The 18,381-nt window shown below is 51.0% G+C and overlaps 1 protein-coding gene across 2 annotated transcripts in view; it reads left to right on the top strand.

Annotated features, from left to right (window-relative positions):
- The window catches only part of Chrdl2 (chordin like 2), a 30,492-nt gene extending 12,416 nt beyond the window's left edge, over positions 1 to 18,076 (top strand). The window contains exons 3-12 of one of the 2 annotated variants that reach the window (XM_048360045.1): positions 1,883 to 1,976; positions 4,708 to 4,850; positions 7,477 to 7,570; positions 8,664 to 8,719; positions 11,268 to 11,433; positions 12,497 to 12,691; positions 13,012 to 13,185; positions 13,882 to 13,936; positions 17,236 to 17,328; positions 17,935 to 18,076. In XM_048360045.1, coding sequence (XP_048216002.1) covers positions 1,883 to 1,976; positions 4,708 to 4,850; positions 7,477 to 7,570; positions 8,664 to 8,719; positions 11,268 to 11,433; positions 12,497 to 12,691; positions 13,012 to 13,185; positions 13,882 to 13,936; positions 17,236 to 17,328; positions 17,935 to 18,025 — 1,161 coding nt within the window. In that variant the 3' untranslated portion in view covers positions 18,026 to 18,076. The remainder of the gene's footprint in view (positions 1 to 1,882; positions 1,977 to 4,707; positions 4,851 to 7,476; positions 7,571 to 8,663; positions 8,720 to 11,267; positions 11,434 to 12,496; positions 12,692 to 13,011; positions 13,186 to 13,881; positions 13,937 to 17,235; positions 17,329 to 17,934) is intronic. The other variant, XM_048360046.1, reaches the window with a different exon arrangement.
- Positions 18,077 to 18,381: the final 305 nt, after the last annotated feature.

Genomic DNA, 18,381 nt, shown 5'->3' with positions numbered 1-18,381 from the left:
TCGTAGCTACTCAAGAAGCTTGAGGTCTGAGTTGAGCAGTTTGAAAGCAACTGGAACAGGAAGTCTGTGAGACTCTTATCTCTAATTAACCACCCAAATGCCGAAAGTGGCACTGTGGCTCACGTGATAACACACCAGCCTTGAGCAAAAAAAGGCTAAGGGACAGTGCCCATGCCCTGACTTCAAACCCTGGGAAATATCTCTCTCTCTCTCTCTCTCTCTCTCTCTCTCTCTCTCTCTCTCTCTCTCTCTCTCTCACACACACACACACACACACACACAGAGAGAAAATGGCAGTTCTTGTTCAAATGAACCCCTCTGAGCACATACACTATGAAGCCTCTGCCTCTTGGCCTCTCCACAAGGGGTGGCTATACTGTTCCTGAGAGGTTCTTTGGAGCCACAGTGGGCTCTGCCATGCACCCTTCTACCCTTAGCCTGTCTCCACCTGACTCCTGCTGATCACCTCTAACCCATGCCTCTTACAAGGCCAGAGTAAAGGGGAAGATTCTAACATTTCAGGGTATATACTTCTTCCCACTCCAACTTGGCTTCTCATCTGAGGGCCTCAGTTTATCCTCTCAACATTGAGCAGCCATGTGTGCCGGGCCCCTAGATGGCTCCATTGGAACGCAAACCAATTCTGTAGGCTTGGCTATACCCTTGGCACTGACTAGGCCTGGCCCTCTTGGGCAGCAGTGACCCCAGAGCTCAGACAGTCTGGTCCTTGTGCCTCTGTAGTAGGGCTGTCTAGAGCTTTTGCTGTGAGGATGGCAGGAGGAAGGAACCAGGGGATAAGAGGTACAAACCAACTTTGCCAACTGCAGAGTCTTGAACAAAGCTGGTTTAATTCATGTTACAGACAATGTAGGCAGACAATTCCTTTGGAGTTGATGACTAAATAGCAGCAAGGCAGATGGGAATGCCGGTCACCTAGTAATTCAGTGATCCTGTGACTGGGAAGAACAAGGCTTAGACAGGCTGAAGAAAGTCTAGGAGCTGCCTGGTAAAGCTGGGAACTCTTTGGAGATGGGCAGTGGCCTCTCCTACTGGTCTGCTCATTTCTGTCTGAGGATCTTTCTCCACCTAGTTTTCTCCCACTTACTGTACTTAAAAGGCAAGCATTGGAGATACTTCTTTTCTGGTGCCAAGTCCACAGGCTCTGTCCAGAGTGATCCACTGGTGATTAGGGAGACCCAAGTCTTCTCAAGTTTTCAGTCTTGTTCTCATCCTGGCTACTGGTCTGGCTACTGGTCCTCATATGTTCTGTTCCCCCCTTGACCAGAAAGCTCAGGCTTAGGGTCAAAAGAATAAAGTCCTGGAGTTGAAATAAAGTCCAAGCAACAAGACCAAGGTCAAAAATGACTCCTCTCTGTGTGTCTCTCTGTCTCTCTCCTCTTCTTCTTTTTTTGTGTGTGCAGGTACTGGGGTTTGAACTCTGGTCTCATGCTCTTTGCTTAGCTTTTTCACACAAGGTTGGTGCTCTACCACTTGAGCCATTGCCTCCTGTTGTGGTTTTGCTGGTTATCTGGAGATAAGTTTCTCAGATTTGTCCACATGAGTTGTCTTTGAACCACAATCCTCAGATTTCAGCCTTCTGAGTAGCTAGGATTACACGTGTGAGCCAAGGACACTTGGTCAACTTGTATTGAAGGATGCAAACCACAAACAGGCCTGCCTTCCCCCAAGTGGGAAGGGGGCTCAGATGGGATGAGTGGGCCAAGTGGGGTGTGCCTAGTGAGCAGGAGCAGGGGCTGGGCTCACAGGTTGCTTTTAGTTCCATTACTGAATTAAGACAAGGTAGAGTTCTGCAGCTGGGGTGGAGGTTTTGGAAGAGGACCCATGCAGGTGGAACCACAGCCGACTCCTGTGTCCTCTTCAGACTGCCCATGTGAATTGTTACCGCCTGCACTGCCCACCTGCCCACTGCCCACATCCTGTGGCGGAGCCCCAGCAGTGCTGTCCCCGATGTGTGGGTAAGTAGCCTCTTTCTCCTCTTGTTCCGACCTCTCCCTTGCTTACTGACCAGCATCTCACTCCTGATGCGAGCCCCTGACCGAGCGAAGCTCCTAGAAGAAGTGGGGAATCTGTTCACCAGAGGTGTTGAAATGCAGAGATTCTCTCAGGATGCTTCGTGGATCCCCAAACAGGTTGACGTCATAACAAACATCTGTTTCTTAAGTCTGTGTGCATAGCAGGAAGAGGAAGGAAAAGTAGAAGCTAGTTGTGGAGAGAAGGGCTTCACCACAGGAAGTGAAGATGTGTTTTCTTGGGTCAGAAGGCCCTTGTATCAGTTCATTTGCTGTTGTATAACACAACATCTGAACTGAGTAGTCATAAAGACAAGAGGGTTATTTAGCTCAGTTTTAGTGACTGACAGTCCAAGAGCTGGTTGCCTCATCAGTTCAGCTCCTGGTGGGATCCATCTTGATGGGATGATGGGGAGGGAACTGGCTGCGTGTAGGAGACAAGAGCAACAAGCCTTCTTTATTAGCAATATACTCCTGGTAACTAACTGGGATCCCACTAGAATTACTTTGCCCCAATACCTAGCCAACATACTAGGTCCTACCTCTTAGGTCATACTACCACCTAAGACCTCTGTACAGGGGACCAGGCAGGCTTTCAGCACACAAACCTCTGGGGGACATAAACAATATCTAAATCATAGTAGTTCTGTAGATGAGACTTCATGATTGCCACCCTGGGTCTGGGCGTAACCAAAGAAGGGGGTACATGAACTCAGTCCTCACTGGGCTGAGATTTGGAGGCTCCATGGGGCCTAGTGAGAAATGTCTGGGAGTCCATGATTCCAAGAGCCTGGGAGACTAGACTTCTCAGAAGCAGAGGTTAAGGTGGAGAGGTGGCCTGAGAGAAGCTGACATGACAACGGAGTGGCCTGTGAGGGACAGCTGGGGGGAAGGCCAACTGAGGAAGGGGAGAGGCTGAGAGGAGAATGCGTGTTCAGAAAAAGCGAGAAGATGGTGAGGCACATAGAGTGATGGCTTGCTCCTGAAATCCTAGGCACACAGAAGATACGATTGCAAGAATCCCTGCTCCCTTTTTGGCCAAGGCAAAAAAGCAGTGAGATCCCATCTCACTTCATAGCTGGGTCCAGTGGCCCATGCCTTTTATCGCAGCTGTAGTGTGAAGCATAAGTAGGAGGATCAAAGACGAGGGGGAGGGAAGTAAGACCCTATTTTAAAAATAATTGTCCTAAGCCATGCTCTGGTGGCTGATGCCTGTAATCCTGGCTGCTCAGGAGGCTGCGATCTGAAGATCATGGCTCACAGCCAGCCCAGGCAGGGAAATCTGTGAGATTCTTTTCTCCAATTAACCACCAGAATGCAGGAAATTGAGCTGTGGCTCAAAGTGATAGAGCACTAGCTTTGGGCAGAAAAGCCCAGGGCTAGCACCCAGGTCATAAGTTCAAGCCTCACAACTGAAAAAAATAAAATAAAATAATTGTCCTGAGCTGAACATCACCTAGCTATTCAGGAACCTAAGATCTGAGATGGAGCTTAAGTGATAGAGTGCTAGCCTTGAGCAAAACAAAGCTCAGGGACAGCACCCAGGTTGAGTTCAAGCTCCAGGACCACCACCACCACCACCACAATAATAACAATAATAATAATAATAATAACAACAACAGTAATTATCTTGGTCCTCACTACACTACAGAGTCAGTGCTGTGGTTTGTCTCTACCCAATCAGATTGTGAGCTTCTTCATGGCAGGGACAGAGTCTTGATCTTCACTTCATTTACGCCCAGCATGGGGCCTGGTCTACAGGGAGGAGCCTAGTACAGGAATGAACAGGGTTGTCTCAGGGGACAAACGCCTCTACCCAGAAGGATGAGGACTGACAGAATTCCCAAGGGTGAAGTCCCTGGTTTTTCCCTAGCCCCCCTTAGGCTGGAACCCTGGAGTCATGTCCCATGATGCTTCTGGGCCTCAGACACTGAGCGGCTACAGGCCTGTGGTGGAGGGTCAAGGAGGGAGATACCCAGTGAGGTAAAGGTATCAACAGGACCTCTTAGATACCTGATATGGAGAATACCTGGGAAGACCAAAGCCAGAGCTTCAGTAATTTGTTTGAACTCAGGGACTTGCACTTGTGAGGCAATCACTCTATCACTTGAGCCACATACCTCAGTACTTTTGGGTTTAGTTAGTATTTTTTAAATAGGTTCTCAGGCTTTTGCCCAGGGCCTATCTTGGACGTAATTTCCTACCTCTGCTTCCCAAATAGCTGGAATTATAGACATGTTCCACACCTGGCCCAGAAATTAGTTTAAATACCAAGAGGAGACTTAAAAATGCAAAATCTGAATGAAGAGAGGAAGGGTGGGTATACATGTACATGTACAATATACATATGTGAAAATGACACCAGGCAAATTGAGGAGATGGGTGGGGTTGGGACAGATGGGGAGATCAATAAATGGGGTGACATTGATCAAGATGTGTTGTATTCATAATCTGACATGTTGAGTTGAAATCCCTTTTGTACAACTTCTTTTTTTTTTTTTCCTCAAATTTTTATTATCAAACTGACGTACTGAGAGGTTACAGTATCATACGTTGGGACAACTTCTTAAAAGATAATTTTAAAAGATCTTCAGAAAAAATGGCCTAATTTTGATGGGGATCTTTGATCTGTGTGAAATCTCATTTTCCTCTTCCTCCTACTCTTGGTCTCCTACAGAGCCCCGCACGCCTTCTGGGCTCCGGGCTCTTCCCAAGTCCTGCCAGCACAATGGGACCACATACCAACATGGAGAGATCTTCAATGCCCAGGAGCTGTTCCCCGCCCGCCTGCCCAACCAGTGTGCCTTGTGCAGATGCAGCGTAAGACCTTCTACTGTCCCTGCAGCCCAAGCCAGTGCCACCCTACAAAGAACACAGCTGTTGGGCAGGGTGGGGGAACTGGGATGAGAATGAGGGAGTTCAGGGGAGGGGAATATCTGGGGTCCTGGATGTCCTACCTCTAAGGTAATCTTTCTTTGGGCTTCCACACCCTTTCAAGCTGCTGCTGCTTACTCCTGGTACTTTGATTCTCTCCTTCTCCTCCTCCTCCTCCTCCTCCTCCTCCTCCTCCTCCTCCTCCTCCTCCTCCTCCTCCTCCTCCTCCTCCTCCTCCTCCTCCTCTTCCTCCTCCTCCTCTTTTCCTTCTCCTTCTCCTTTCTTCTTTTTTCTTCTTTTGTGGTGTTGATCCTTGGGCTCAAACTCAGAGCCTGGGCTCTTTACTTGAGCTTTTTTGCTCAAGACTAGCACTGGACCTCTTGAAGCACAGCTCCACTTCTGGCTTTTTTGGTGGTTAATTGGAGATATGGGTCTCACAGATTTTCCTGCCTAGGCTGGCTTTGACCTATGATGCTCAGATCTCAGCCTCCTGAGTAGCTAGGGTTACAGGTATGAGCAAGCAGCATCTGGCCTCCCAAGCTTCCTACTAAGCACTGGTCACATGGTACGGACAGTGACCCATTTCTGGTTTTCCCAGGGGTCACTGCACTCCTTGAGAGGAGAACCATTTTGTATCTGTACCCTCCACTGCTCCCAGCCCAGAACATGACACACAGAGGATGCCTGTAGCAACTTCAGAGTGAATGATCAGTCACAATCAATCATCAGTCCTGGACCATAGAGACAGGATTTAATTGGAAATTGTTTCAACTTCCGCTGACAGAGGTCAGAGATGGGCCTAGGGACAGACAGCAGGATGAACTCTGCCATGAGATCAGAGACTGAATCCACTGGGCTGCGACTGACCTGGAATGTCTTTACCTTTTTTCCTGTAGGGTTCTAGGTGTGAGTTCTTCCAGACTGGTGAGAGGCATGTTATTTTAACCTTGGGGCTTAACAACCAGTCAGTGAACAGTGGGAGAAACCTCTGTCCTCCCAGCTCCTGACCAGTTGAGCCTTCCTCTGAGTCCATGAAAATTGGGATGAGCTGGTCGCTGACACCCTCTGTAGATGAGATGTCAGAGACCCAGGCGGGGGCTCCAGCTCTGTCCTGGCTCCCTGTGTGACCTTGGCAAGTGACCTTCATTAGTAGCTTCCCACCTATCTGAGGCTCTGAATATGAAAGTATCTGTATTTCAGAGTCAACAACCTACCAATAACAGGGACTGAATCCTTAGTGAGTGACAACTGTTTACAGATCTGTGCTTCTTGCCACAGTCTAGACTATTTTACCACCAGGTTCATAGAAACACCTTGTATTTGTGTGTGTGTGTGTGTGTGTGTGTATGTGTATATATAATATTAATGGTCCTAGAAAGCTATTTATTACTACTCCTCTTTCAGATGAGCAACTCTGAGCTCAGAGCCACTCCCTGTCTTACCTAAGATCACACAACTTGTAAGTGGTAGAACCAAGGGTACCTAACTCCAAAAGCCCTCGTTTTTCTCCCAGGAAGAGAGAAGCTGAGTTAAGAGGGAACTGTGGGAAGAGGTAGACATGGTTGTATTGGGCTGGCGAGAATGCTCTAGTAATTCCTTGAGCCCATTCTCCCTGGATACAGGAGTTTCCCTTCTTCCTTTACATCCCTGGCGGAGGGACTGGCCTGACTGCATCAGCTGAGGAAACACCATGGTGACTTCCCTGAGCGATGGAGGAATAGAGAAGGGGCTCCAGGTCACTTGCTCTGGGATCTCCATGCCTTGCAATTGGTTCTCACAGCTCTGCCCTCCACTGATCTTCACAGCCACATGGCCATGCCCCTGTTTCATACTGGGGGAGAAATGCAGGCCCCTATCTCCCAGAAAGCCCTGCGCTCTGCAGTGTTGCCATTCTAGAATTGTGTCTTGAAGTTGGAGGTCAAGGGCTTTCAGTAAGAGCAAGATAAGCCCAGATATCACCCCCCATCCGCTATCCATGCTCAGGCCCTGCTCCAGGCCAGGGGAAAAGGGTGGTCATTTTTTTTTTTGCCAGTCCTGGAGCTTGAACTCAGGGCCTGAGCACTGTCCCTGGCTTCTTTTTGCTCAAGGCTAGCACTCTGCCAACTTGAGCCACAGTGCCACTTCTGGTCGTTTTCTATATATGTGGTGCTGGGGAATCGAACCCAGGGCTTCATGTATATGAGGCAAGCACTCTACCACTAGGCCATATTCCCAGCCCTAGGGTGGTGATTTCTGTAGGAAAAGCCAGAAGACAAGGTTCTGGTCTATTCTGTCCTCACTGCATCTCTGAGCAGATGGCAGCGGCTCTCATCTGTGGGTTGGGATGAAGCCCACTGCAGAGGCTGCTATGAAAACCTGGGGAAGACTGGTTCCGAAGTGATCTTCAGGGCCTAGAGTGGGAGGTACTGGGGACCCCCTCTGAGCTTCCTGCCATACCTCCCTCCCCCTCCACCCCCCCCCCATGGGAGACCTCCAGGCAGTTTGCTCCCAGAGGAGAAAGCTCTCCCAGCTCTGGAGTCTGGCGGGTAGTGGTCAGAGCTCATTTCCAGCCCCATTTTGCTCTGTCTGTCAGGAGGGCCAGATCTACTGTGGCCTCACCACCTGTCCTGAGCCTGGCTGCCCAGCACCCTTCCCACTGCCCGACTCCTGCTGCCAGGCCTGCTCAGGTGAGTGGGCCCCCAGCCCCACCCCTAGGCTTAGCCTGGACCCCCCAGAGAGGCTGCCAGGACTGCTACTGTTGCCATCCCAGGAAGCAAGCGGGAAGAGAGGGCACATGGTCCTGTCACAGGATTGGGTTCATGAGGACCTGCCCAACAAGCAGAATCCAAGGAGAGTCTCTGGATAAAAGAGAGGCCAGAAAATAGAATTAGGGAAGGGTGCACGCTGGGAGAGGAGGGTTGTCAGCCTGTCTTTCTGTGGGCTGAGGCATCTGAGAAGAGCTTCCTGGAGGAAGAATCACTCACACAGGAAGTGCCACTGTGGACCATGCCCCCATTTGTTGGCATTTTGGAAGGCCCACTGGACCCAGAGTCAAGTGACTCCAGTTTAGTCCAGGTTCTTGCAGCTAATGCCACAAGTCACTTGCCTTCTCTGGGCTCAGAGGTACATGGAGAGGCTGACCCCAGCGATGTCAAGCCAGAAGCCCAATTTCTATGTTCTGGGTCTTTGAAGTGGGAACCTTCCATGAGGGCTGGATGGAATAGTAAGGCGGGGACACAGGAGAACCCTGCACTTGGGGTGTTAGGAAATGGCAAGGCTCCAATACAATCTGTGAGTTCATTCCCCAAGGAAGTTGCGGGGGGGGGGGGTGGCTGCAAGACGCTGTTTACCCCAGGGGGCACAGACTGGCCCAGAGAATAGGGCCCGGGTATTGTAGTGAAAGCCAAGGCTTAGTTGCTTCAAGTAGAGCTGGGAAGCTGAGTAGTTGCAGGAGTGGGTTTCTGGTCACTCAGGATGGCCATGGAGGGGTGCCTGGGTCCTAGAAGAGGTGACTTCTACATAAAGACTGAACAAGATGCTCTGATCCAGCCAAGCAGGTTAGTTCTAATAATGACCAGGAGAAAGCCAGCCAGGGGGGGTGGGGGAGATGACTTTGCTAATACATGGAGGAGAGGATATAATGAGAGGTGGGCCCAAGCCCCCACCGGCCTGAGGCAGTGCTCAGTACTGGGAGGGGTGGAGCCTGGATTACAGGCAGAGCCAGTGCCAGAGCCCAAGACTGAGGAGCCCAAGGCTGACCCACCTTCTTTTTGTTTTTAGATGGAGCAAGTGAGAAATCTGCTGAGGACCACACCGTGTCATCGCATCAGGGGGTGGTGAGTGCCCAGCTGTTCTGACAGAGTGGGGACAGGTTGCTGTCCCCAGGGCCCCAAATCTTCCTCAGGAGGAGCAGGCAGGGCTGATTATTGTCCTCCTTTTTTTTTTTTTTTTTTTGTCAGACAGCAGGCTTGAACTCTGGGCCTGGGCTCTGTCCCTAAGCTATTCAGCTCAAGGGTAGCACTCTACTACTTGAGCCACAGCACCACTTCCTCATTTCTTTTTTTGTATTTATTTTTTTATGCCAGTCCCAGGGCTTGAACTCAGGCCATAGCTGATGTCCTTGAGCTTTTATTCTCAAGGCTAGCACTCTTAACACTTGAGGCATAGCTCCACTTCAGCTTTTTAGGTGACTAATTGGAGGTAAGAATCTCACCAACTTTCCTTCTCAGGTTGACTTTGAACCACGATCCTCTGATCTCAGCCTCCTGAGTAGCTAGGATTACAGACAGGCATGAGCCACCAGTGCCTGGCTTGTCCTCATTTCTTGCTTGTCTCCTGGGTCAGCTACACTAGATCCTGCTCCCTGCACATTTTACCCCCGCTCTCTAGCCTGACGTTATGGGTCTCCTCAAAGCCTATGGATGGGCCACAGAGAAAACAAGTTGCCATGCAGAACAGGAGCAAGCCTCAACCTTCACATCTCCTCCTCAGAACCTCTTACCCTCTTCTAACCTCCTGGCAAAATGGCCTCTGTTATGGACCAGGCTTCCTCAACCAGTTCCTGGAGTGCTGGTTCCTTTTCTGGGGTCGGCCTCTCTGTTCTCCGTTTTTTGTCTCCCGTCAATCATGTGTGAAGTTCAGATGAGCTAAACATACAAGCTCTCTGGAGGGGAAAGAGCTGGAAGAATGGTCCTGACTCGGTTTTTCTTTTGGTCCTCTGTGCCTTGTCTACCTGTGAAAATCCCTTCGCTTTTCAGCCTGAGTCCTCTGAGGCCTGGAATATGAAGGCTGGGCTCTCCTTGTCAGAGAGCCCCAGGTGTGAGTGTGAGCTCGTGACCTTTCCCCTCTATTTCAGGCTGCCATCAGGTAGGGCCTATGCCATGGGGCAGAGTTACCCCATCATCTTACATTCCACCCTCTCCCTAAAAGACTGTGTGGGTATCAAGCAGCTAGGCATGGTGCTTGGCCCTGAGCAGGTACTTATGAGGTACTGGGTGACTTGAACAGGTCATCACTTAGGGGTTAAGTTCTTAGAGTTCTTTGCTACTATTCTTCCCTTTTGCCCTTCCTTCCTCCCTTCCTCCCTTCCTCCCTTCCTCCCTTCCTCCCTCCCTTCCTCCCTTCCTCCCTCCCTCCCTCCCTCCCTCCCTCCCTCCCTCCCTCCCTCCCTCCCTCCCTCCCTCCCTCCCTTTTTCTTTTTTTTGTCTTTTTTGGTTCTGGTCCTGGGGCTTGAACACTGGGTTGGGTACTGTCCTTGAGCTTTTTTACTCAAGGCTGACACTCCACCACTTGAAGCACAGCTCCACTTCCAGCTTTTTTGGGCAGTCAATTTGAGATGAGTCTTATGGACTTTTCTGCCTGGACTGGCTTCAAACCACAATCTCAGCTTCCTGAGTAGCTAAGATTATGGGCATGAGCCACCAGCACCTGGCTTCTAAGTCTTTTTTAATTATTATTTTTATTGTTATAAAGGTGATGTGCAGAGGGGTTATGGTTACAGCAGTCAGGTAAAGAACACATTTCTCTTGTTTTTTTTTGTTTTTGTTTTTTTTTTTTGCCAATCCTGGGGCTTGAACTCAGGGCCTGAGCACTGCCCCTGGCTTCTTTTTACTCAAGGCTAGCACTCTACCACTTGAGCCACAGCGCCACTTCTGGCTTTTTCTATATATGTGGTGCTGTGGAATTGAACCCAGGGCTTCATGTATATGAGGCGAACACTTTACCATTAGGCCATATTCCCAGCCCAAGAGCACATTTCTTTTGGGACAATGTCACCCCTTCCCTTGCTCTCTCCCAGTTTTTCCCTCCCATTCCCACTCACAAGTTGTACAGTTCATTTTCAACTTAGTGTCCAGTTAATACCACTGCTGCATTTGTTCACCTTTTGTCCCTCACAAAGACGAACAAACAGACAAGACAAAAAGAAAACAAAAATGACAAAGGAAAAAAGCTCTTGTTTGCACTTCTTGGGGTTCATTTAGACAAAATGATTTTATATGGTCAGAGACACATAGGTATTGGCTTCTAACTCTTTTTAAGCATCAAAATCTCCACATCTCTGATCAGTTGTATGTCTCAGATCAACACCTCAGCACACTCACACCCCAATACCTCACCCCAGCCCCAAAGCTCTGGCTCTGACCTAGTCTGAGGGCTTGTTGGTGACTGAGTTTTCAAACCTCTGTCCTTTGTGAGTTCGCAAATATGCATTGCCTGAGAATACCTTAGACCCCATCCAGATCGTTCTGTCCAGAGCCTGTGCCTCTCTTCACTGAAGTCTGCTGGGGTCCGTACTTGGGCTTCTCCTTGTGGTTCTGCTTATGGCTCCACCACCAGTGAGGGCCTGTCACACTCAGTGATCAACACTCTTCCTGCCATTTGCAGAGAAATTCCCAGGATCCGTGTTCTGGCCATGGTGGGAGGAGAGGCCTAGGCACCCCGGCCCCTACTGGCCTCAGTTCCCCTCTGAGTTTCATCCCTCGCCACTTCCGGCCAAAGGCGGCAGGCAGCACGACTGTCAAGATTGTCCTGAAGGAGAAACATAAGAAAGGTGGGATCTGGGCCCTCCTCAGCCTTTTGATGAGAAAGAAGGGCCCCAAGTGCTCCTACCACCTTCACCCTCTACTCTAGGTCCCCAGTCCCAACTTGACCATGAGCTTGAGAACTCATAGACGATCAAAACTGAGAGTGCCCTTGAGTGGTCTAGCACCGATTTGACAGCTGAAGACTCTGAGGTGCAGAGTATCGAGTCAGACACAGAACCAGTCCTGGGACAGTACAGGATGAGTTTTTGTTGTTTTGTATAAGATGGGGCTTTCTGTGTAGCTCAGGCTGGCCTTGAACTCATGATCCTCCTGCTTCAGTCTCCCAATTAAGAATATGTTTTGTCATGTCTTTATAACAAAATAGAGTAGACAGAACTGTATGAAGCCAAGCACAGTGGTACATGCCTATAATCCTAGCACTTGGGAGGCTAAGGTAGGAATATCTTGAGTTTCAGGCCTGTCCTGGCTTCATATCGAGACTCTATCTCAAAATAAGAAACCCAACAAATAGAGCTGGGAATATGGCCTAGTGGTAGAGTGCTTGCCTCGCATACATGAAGCCTTGTGTTCGATTCCTCAGCACCACATATATAGAAAAAGCCAGAAGTGGCGCTGTGGCTTAAGTGGTAGAGTGCTCGCCTTGAGCAAAAAGAAGTGAGAGTCAGTGCTCAGACCTTTAGTTCAAGCCCCAGGACTGGCAAAAGAAAGAAAGAAAGAGAGAAAGAGAGAGAGAGAGAGAAAGAGAAAGGAAGGAAGAAGGAAGAAAGAAAGAAAGAAAGAAAGAAAGAAAGAAAGAAAGTCTGTCTGTCTCAGGCCTCTGAGGGCAGGAGAGCAGGTCTCTCCAGGCATCTCTGAGATGGGTTCTGAGACAGGGCTGTCAGGGCTGAGGGCCAGGTGTTCTATCCTGGCCTGCAATTTGCAGGCAAGGTGGCTGGGCTAGATTGTGTGGGGAGAGAAGGAAAGTGGGAGGCTTTCCCTGAGGTGCCCACCACACCCATTGCGAGGTCAGGGTCTCTGGCTGGCTCCTAAGGCTCTGAGTCTCCTCCCTTCCTGCCCTCCCTCCTCTAGCCTGTGTGCATGGGGGGAAGACATACTCTCACGGCGAGGTGTGGCACCCGGTCTTCCGCTCCTTCGGCCCCCTGCCCTGCATCCTGTGTACTTGTCAGGACGGTCACCAAGACTGCAAGCGTGTGACCTGTCCCACCGAATACCCCTGCCACAACCCCAAGAAAGTAGCTGGGAAATGTTGCAAGATTTGTCCAGGTAAAAGGAAGTGGAGGGGAGCCGTGGGGAGGGGGGCAGAGAGGGCACAGACCAATGTGAGCTCTGGCTCTGGCTCCAGACCTGGAGCCTATGTGCCTAGAACTACAAGTCACAGCATTTGCAGATGCAGTTAGAAGCCCAGGAGCAGAAATGTCAGACCTGATTGGACCCATTAAATGTTACAATAATAGACTTAGAAGTCATGGACACAGAACCAAATAGTGCTCTGGACTCCATCGTAAAATCTTAAACTCTCAGAATCGTCAGGCGAAAATAGTCGATGTGGATTAAATACTTCATCAGCTTCTTGTATATCTCAGAGGACAAGGCTGACCCTGGCCACAGGGAGATCAGTTCCAGCAAGTGTCCCAAGGTGCCTGAGCAAGTCCTCATCCACATGTCAGACTCCCCAGGCCCAGACAACCTGCACCGCTTTGCCCTTGAGTGGGAGGCTTCTGACCAGGTGGAGATCTACCTCTGGAAGCTGGTGAGAGGTGAGTGGCCTGATGGAAACCTGGTAGTTCTCTGGCCTGTCCCCTTTCCTGTCCACAGACCCCTCAGATCCCCTGGCCGCCCTTCCAGGTATGAGAGTCCCAGATTCCAAGATGTTGAGAGATTGTGGTTGTGACAGTGCTGATAAACTTGCTCACTCACCCAGAGATGCCAAGGCCTCCAAGTGCTCCCTCTCCTGAGGGGAAGGGGTTACTGCATCCCGCAGGGACCCAACCCAGATGCAATCCACAGATGTTGAAGGGTAGGACTGCAGGCAGGAGGCCCTCACAGAGTTCGGCCTTGAGACTAGTTTCACTCTCAGCCTTTTCCATTACTCTGTGGTAAGTTGACATCAGAATGTATCTCTCATTCTGTGAGAAGGCGTGCATTCACCAAGGCTGCTCTTACCACCACATTGGGGGTCAAGAGGAGTTTTCATCAACACAGGGATTGTTGAGAGTTGCACCTCCTCCTATAAAACATAAATCCCCTGGGTAGAGTGAAACATTAAGCCCTGATCCAAATGAAGCTCAGAGTGTGATTCCACTGGTGGGTTTGGCTGGGGTGGAGGTGGAAGAGGATGAGGGAAATAACAGCCAATGTGTGCAGCACTGAGTGAACAAAGTGCTTCCACATTCACTGTCTTCTTCACTCCTCAATGATCCTGAGAGTTAGGTATTATTATCCCCATTTTACAGATGAGGAAACTGAGGCTCAGAGAGGTGAAGTACCTGGCCCAAGGCCACACAGCCAGTAAGTGAAGGACGGGTGCTAGAGCCCATGACTTGTGACATCAGATGCGGCTCTTTCCCTGCTCTACTCTGCCCCCTGGCATAGGAGGAATGGAAGAAGAAAGTGGAGCTGTTCAGCCTGGAGAAGAGAAGACTCAGGGGCCAGGACTGCTGGCTTCATGGTTCTGAAGGGTTGCCCAGGCACAGGGAGCAGCTGTGCTCTGTGTGACCACAAGGCCAAGTCACAAAGCAGGAGCTTTGGAATCAGGCAGACCTGGGTCTGAACCCCAACTCTGCCACTTCGAATCCTGGCTCTGTTCTTTCTTAGCTGTGTGATCTTGGCCAATCATTTGACCTCTCTGGGCCTCAGTTTCTCTTCTGTTTGTTGGAGAAAAGGGATTTTGATGCTTAAATAAAATGTCATAGGGATGGCCCCTAACCTAACCCTAAATCTAACCCTAACTCTCTCCCATCCTACAGTAGGCACTGAACATGTCATTATCTTCTCTTACCAGGTAGGTTGGTTTAAAAAATGGGAGAGGCATACTTCTACCCAAGGAGGAAGACTTGGATTGTACAGAGGAGGGGAGGGAACAAGTGTTATTCATGACAAAAGTGCAAGCCAGAGCTGCATGGGGATTGTTAGAGCCATGACTGAAAGTCAGCAGCTCTTACCATTGCTTGCCACTTAAGACTCTGCAGCTCCTGGCTGCACGTGAACTCCAGCTTCCTGCACTCCCCACGTCCCAAGGTGTTGCTGGGAAGGCAGAAAGAGAAAAAGCCCAGATATGTGCTCAGGAATACAGGGCTTAATGGCTGGTGTGGGCAGGAGCTTCAGGTGAGCTGAGGCTACTCAGGGAGTGCTTCCTGCAGGATGGGTCTCCAGACCTGAGGGAAGTCAGAGGGATTCAGAGATGTCAGGCAGGGGATACTTTGCAGGCAAGGTGGCAGGGAAGCCTCGGATTCAGGCTCCAGAGCCCACCCACGCTTATCTCTCCTGGGCCCTGGGGTAGGTATGGAGCAGGCCCCCTGTATAACAGGGCTGCCTTTAATCTCATGAGAAACCCACTGGGTGTGTGCTAATGCCCCATTGTACCTATAAGAGCAGAGTCTGGGAGGTCAGATGACCCCTGACAGTCACAGAGCTGTAACACAGATTCAAGGCAGGTCTGGCTATTCCCGGTGCCACCTGGTAGCACCTACTTTGGTGAAGGACCTGAGGAAGACCAGGAGTGCCAGGATGGCACAGGGGACTCTCATCCTCACTAGGCCAACAGGAGCGAAGAGGGGAGGCAGCTGCCACCTTCCCGTGCCAGGCCTGCTGCCCGGTCCGGGTGGCCCCACCCCCTGTGCAGGGCCCCCGGGCTGCCCCTCACTCCTCCCCTGGCTCCCCCACGCAGTCAAGCTCCTTCGGCACCCGTGGCCAGGGCACCACGGCAGGAAGCGTGCGGGCAGCAGGTACGGAGGCTGTGTGAGGAGAGGTGGGCCAGTGCAACCACCAGAGCCACAGGAGAGTGGCTCAAGGTTAAGGGCCTGAGATTCTGGAGTTTTTGAGCAGGAGGGACCTCAAGAAGGGGGCAGGAGTCCTCAATTCTTAGCTCCGCCAGGGCTGCAGCCTCCTGAGAGTCTCTGCTTCTGCCTGCAGTGCTCACTCTCAGCCAGAGCAGCTCTGGACCCCTCCTGCCCCTTGGAGCTCACCCCCAGCGCCGGCACCGCCCCGTGGACTTGGGGCCCAGCTGCCATCACACTCAGCACAGCCCTCAAAGGGCAGGTGGCACCGCCATGGTCCTCAGGCTAGCTTTACACTCCAGGCCAAGGAGCCCAGCCCTTTGATGATGTCGTCCCTCATGGCCACAGTGTGGAGACTCACTCATCCCTGTCACCTCCTCTCCCATTTTCCTGTGTCATGGGGCGTGTGCAGAAGGGCCTGCTTCTGCCTCATCTCACACTAACACCAGGTTCATGGAGCTACCTGCTAGTCTGTGGCATGCAGGCCGAGGCCTGGAGGACAGAGCTGGTATTTCTTGATAACTTCAGTGCAAACTTGGGGTCTGTGCTTTCTGTTCCCCTTGATGGGGTCCCCCTCTGACTCCACATGCAGAGCTGCTTGAAGGCTGCACTGGCCTGGCTGAGGCCTCACTGGCTGCATCTGTTGTTTCTGGACAGATTCCTTGGCGGGTAACAGCTGGTGCACCCTCCCAGCTCATGAGCTCAGGGACTCGGGGCCTGCCATGTGTGGTGACATGGCGCCAGGGGCTGGCTGCCCTCGAGATGCAAACATCAGGGGATCCAGTGAATACCTCATGCTTCCTCAGGGCCTCACTCAGACTGAGTACGAATACATTTGTCCATCCATCTCTCCACACAGCCATCCATCTAACTGCTCACCACTCATCCATCCATCAATCATCCATGGCACGAGTGACAGGGGCAGCATCAGAAAAGAGGCTAAAGGAGATGGGTTTTATAGTGGAGATGACAGGAAGTCAGGAAGGAAGATGGCAGGGCCATTCTTCCACCATACATTCACAATCCATCTACCTATCCATCCACCACCCATCCATCCATCTCTCCATTCACTCTCCATCTGTCTACCTGTTCACCCATTCTCCATCCTTCCAGGGTTTCATTTACTCTACATGTCTAACTTGAACCAAACTCAGGACCCAATAGGAGAAAAGAAGCAGGAATGGACACAATGAGAGCACCTTAGAATGATACAATGATAAAAAGAAACCAAGTGTCATGGGTAGAACAAGGAGAAAATTATAACTGCCTTCCTTGAGGGTGGATCAGGGAGGGACTTCCTAGCTAAGGCTTGCTGGATAGGTATTGGTGGGTGGTAGTCCACATGGCCCAGTAGCAGTAGATAGCAGTAGAAGAGGGTCTTCCAGCAGAAGGGCTGGTGTCTTCAAATGCAGGAAGAGTTCTTTGTTGTCCAAACAAGTACAGCTATTGACTCTTACATGCCATTCCAAAAGAAAAGATGGACTAGTCCATTTGGGCCAGCCACCAATCCCTCCCTCCCTCCCTCCTTGCTAGCATGGTGGACACTGTGAGAGCAGGTGGCACTGGTGACAGGAACAGCGTCATCCAAGAGGCTACAGGACATGGGCTTAAATGATGACTGGATGTCAGGGAAGGTGAATGACAGGATCCACAGGGCATGGTGTCTGCTCAGAATGGGGGCTGGGAGAGGAGGTGGCTGGGTTCATTCTGAGCCCGTCACACGGTCCACAGACCACAAGGTGCTACCTTTTGTGCTCACATCAGTGTTTCTTCTCCACCCCCTCCCATCTCCTCCCCCCCCCCCCCCCCCAGGAATCTTCCACTTGATCCAGATCAAGAAAGTCAGGAAGCAAGACTTCCAGAAAGAAGCACAGAGCTTCCGGCTACTTACGGGTACCCAGGAAGGTGGGACACTGGTGCTGAGCATGGGGCCTGGGAGGAGGCCGGGCCCTGGGGAGTTCCCAGGCTGCTAGTGCCAGGAGGAGGAGCTGGGGGTGTCACTACAGACGTCAGTTCCCAGCACAGGAATCCAGTGGGCAGGGAAGGGGGGTGAGGGGAGTGCTGAGATTTCTCAACCCCGCAGCAGGAGAGCTGGCTTTGGCCTTAGGATTGGGGGAGGAGGGTCTGAGCCTCAAGTTCTTGTACAGTCCACTCCATGTCCACTATAGCCTTCCCAACCACTTTCCTCAGTGTCCTTCATTTGCTTCCCATTACTCAAAGACTTCAGGTAGGGGAGAGCAGGTCCCAGAGGAGGCATTACCCATAGTGGTCAGGAATGCAGCTCAGCCCCAAGACAGGTTGTCTGAAGGCTGACTCAGACACAAAACCGTGGGCTGCTCACCCCTTCCCCTCCCTGTGGGCTCCAGCCTCGGGCTCACACAATCCCTTCTGCCCTGAGCCTTTTCTGCTCATAATACACTCAACACACAGACACACAGACACACAGACACACAGACACACACACACACACACACACACACACACACTTCTCTTCTTCCTCCCTCCATGCAGGTCACTGGACCATCTTCCGAGCCCAGTCTCCAGAGCTGAAGGTCACAGCCAGTCCAGACAAAGTGACCAAGACCTTATAACAAAGACCTAAACAGTTGCAGATATGAATTTTATTGTTTTTGTTATTATATATTAATAAAGATGTTGCATTACCCCCAACTCAGCCTCTTGCATGGACATCCATACTCCTCTCTGCTCCTCCAGAGACGGCAGGGAAGCCCAGCCTCTCACCTTTTACAGAAGTGGAGGCAAGTGCAGAAAGGGCAACGCCGGCTCCAATCCAATGGCAGGTTGTCACTAGAGCCAAGGGTAGTTCCTACAGCCTCCCCATCCAGACCCTGTTCCTCGGCCCTACATTTCTTTTGCTCACAAGCCCCCAACCACACAGCAGTCTCCTTCACACAGATCTGTGGTGCTGAGCTTAAGAAGAAAGATTGAGCCAGGTGC

Source organism: Perognathus longimembris, chromosome 13 (assembly GCF_023159225.1).
Source record: "Perognathus longimembris pacificus isolate PPM17 chromosome 13, ASM2315922v1, whole genome shotgun sequence".
NCBI classification, from domain to species: Eukaryota; Metazoa; Chordata; class Mammalia; order Rodentia; family Heteromyidae; genus Perognathus; species Perognathus longimembris.
This window is presented reverse-complemented; position numbering and strand designations above follow the sequence as displayed.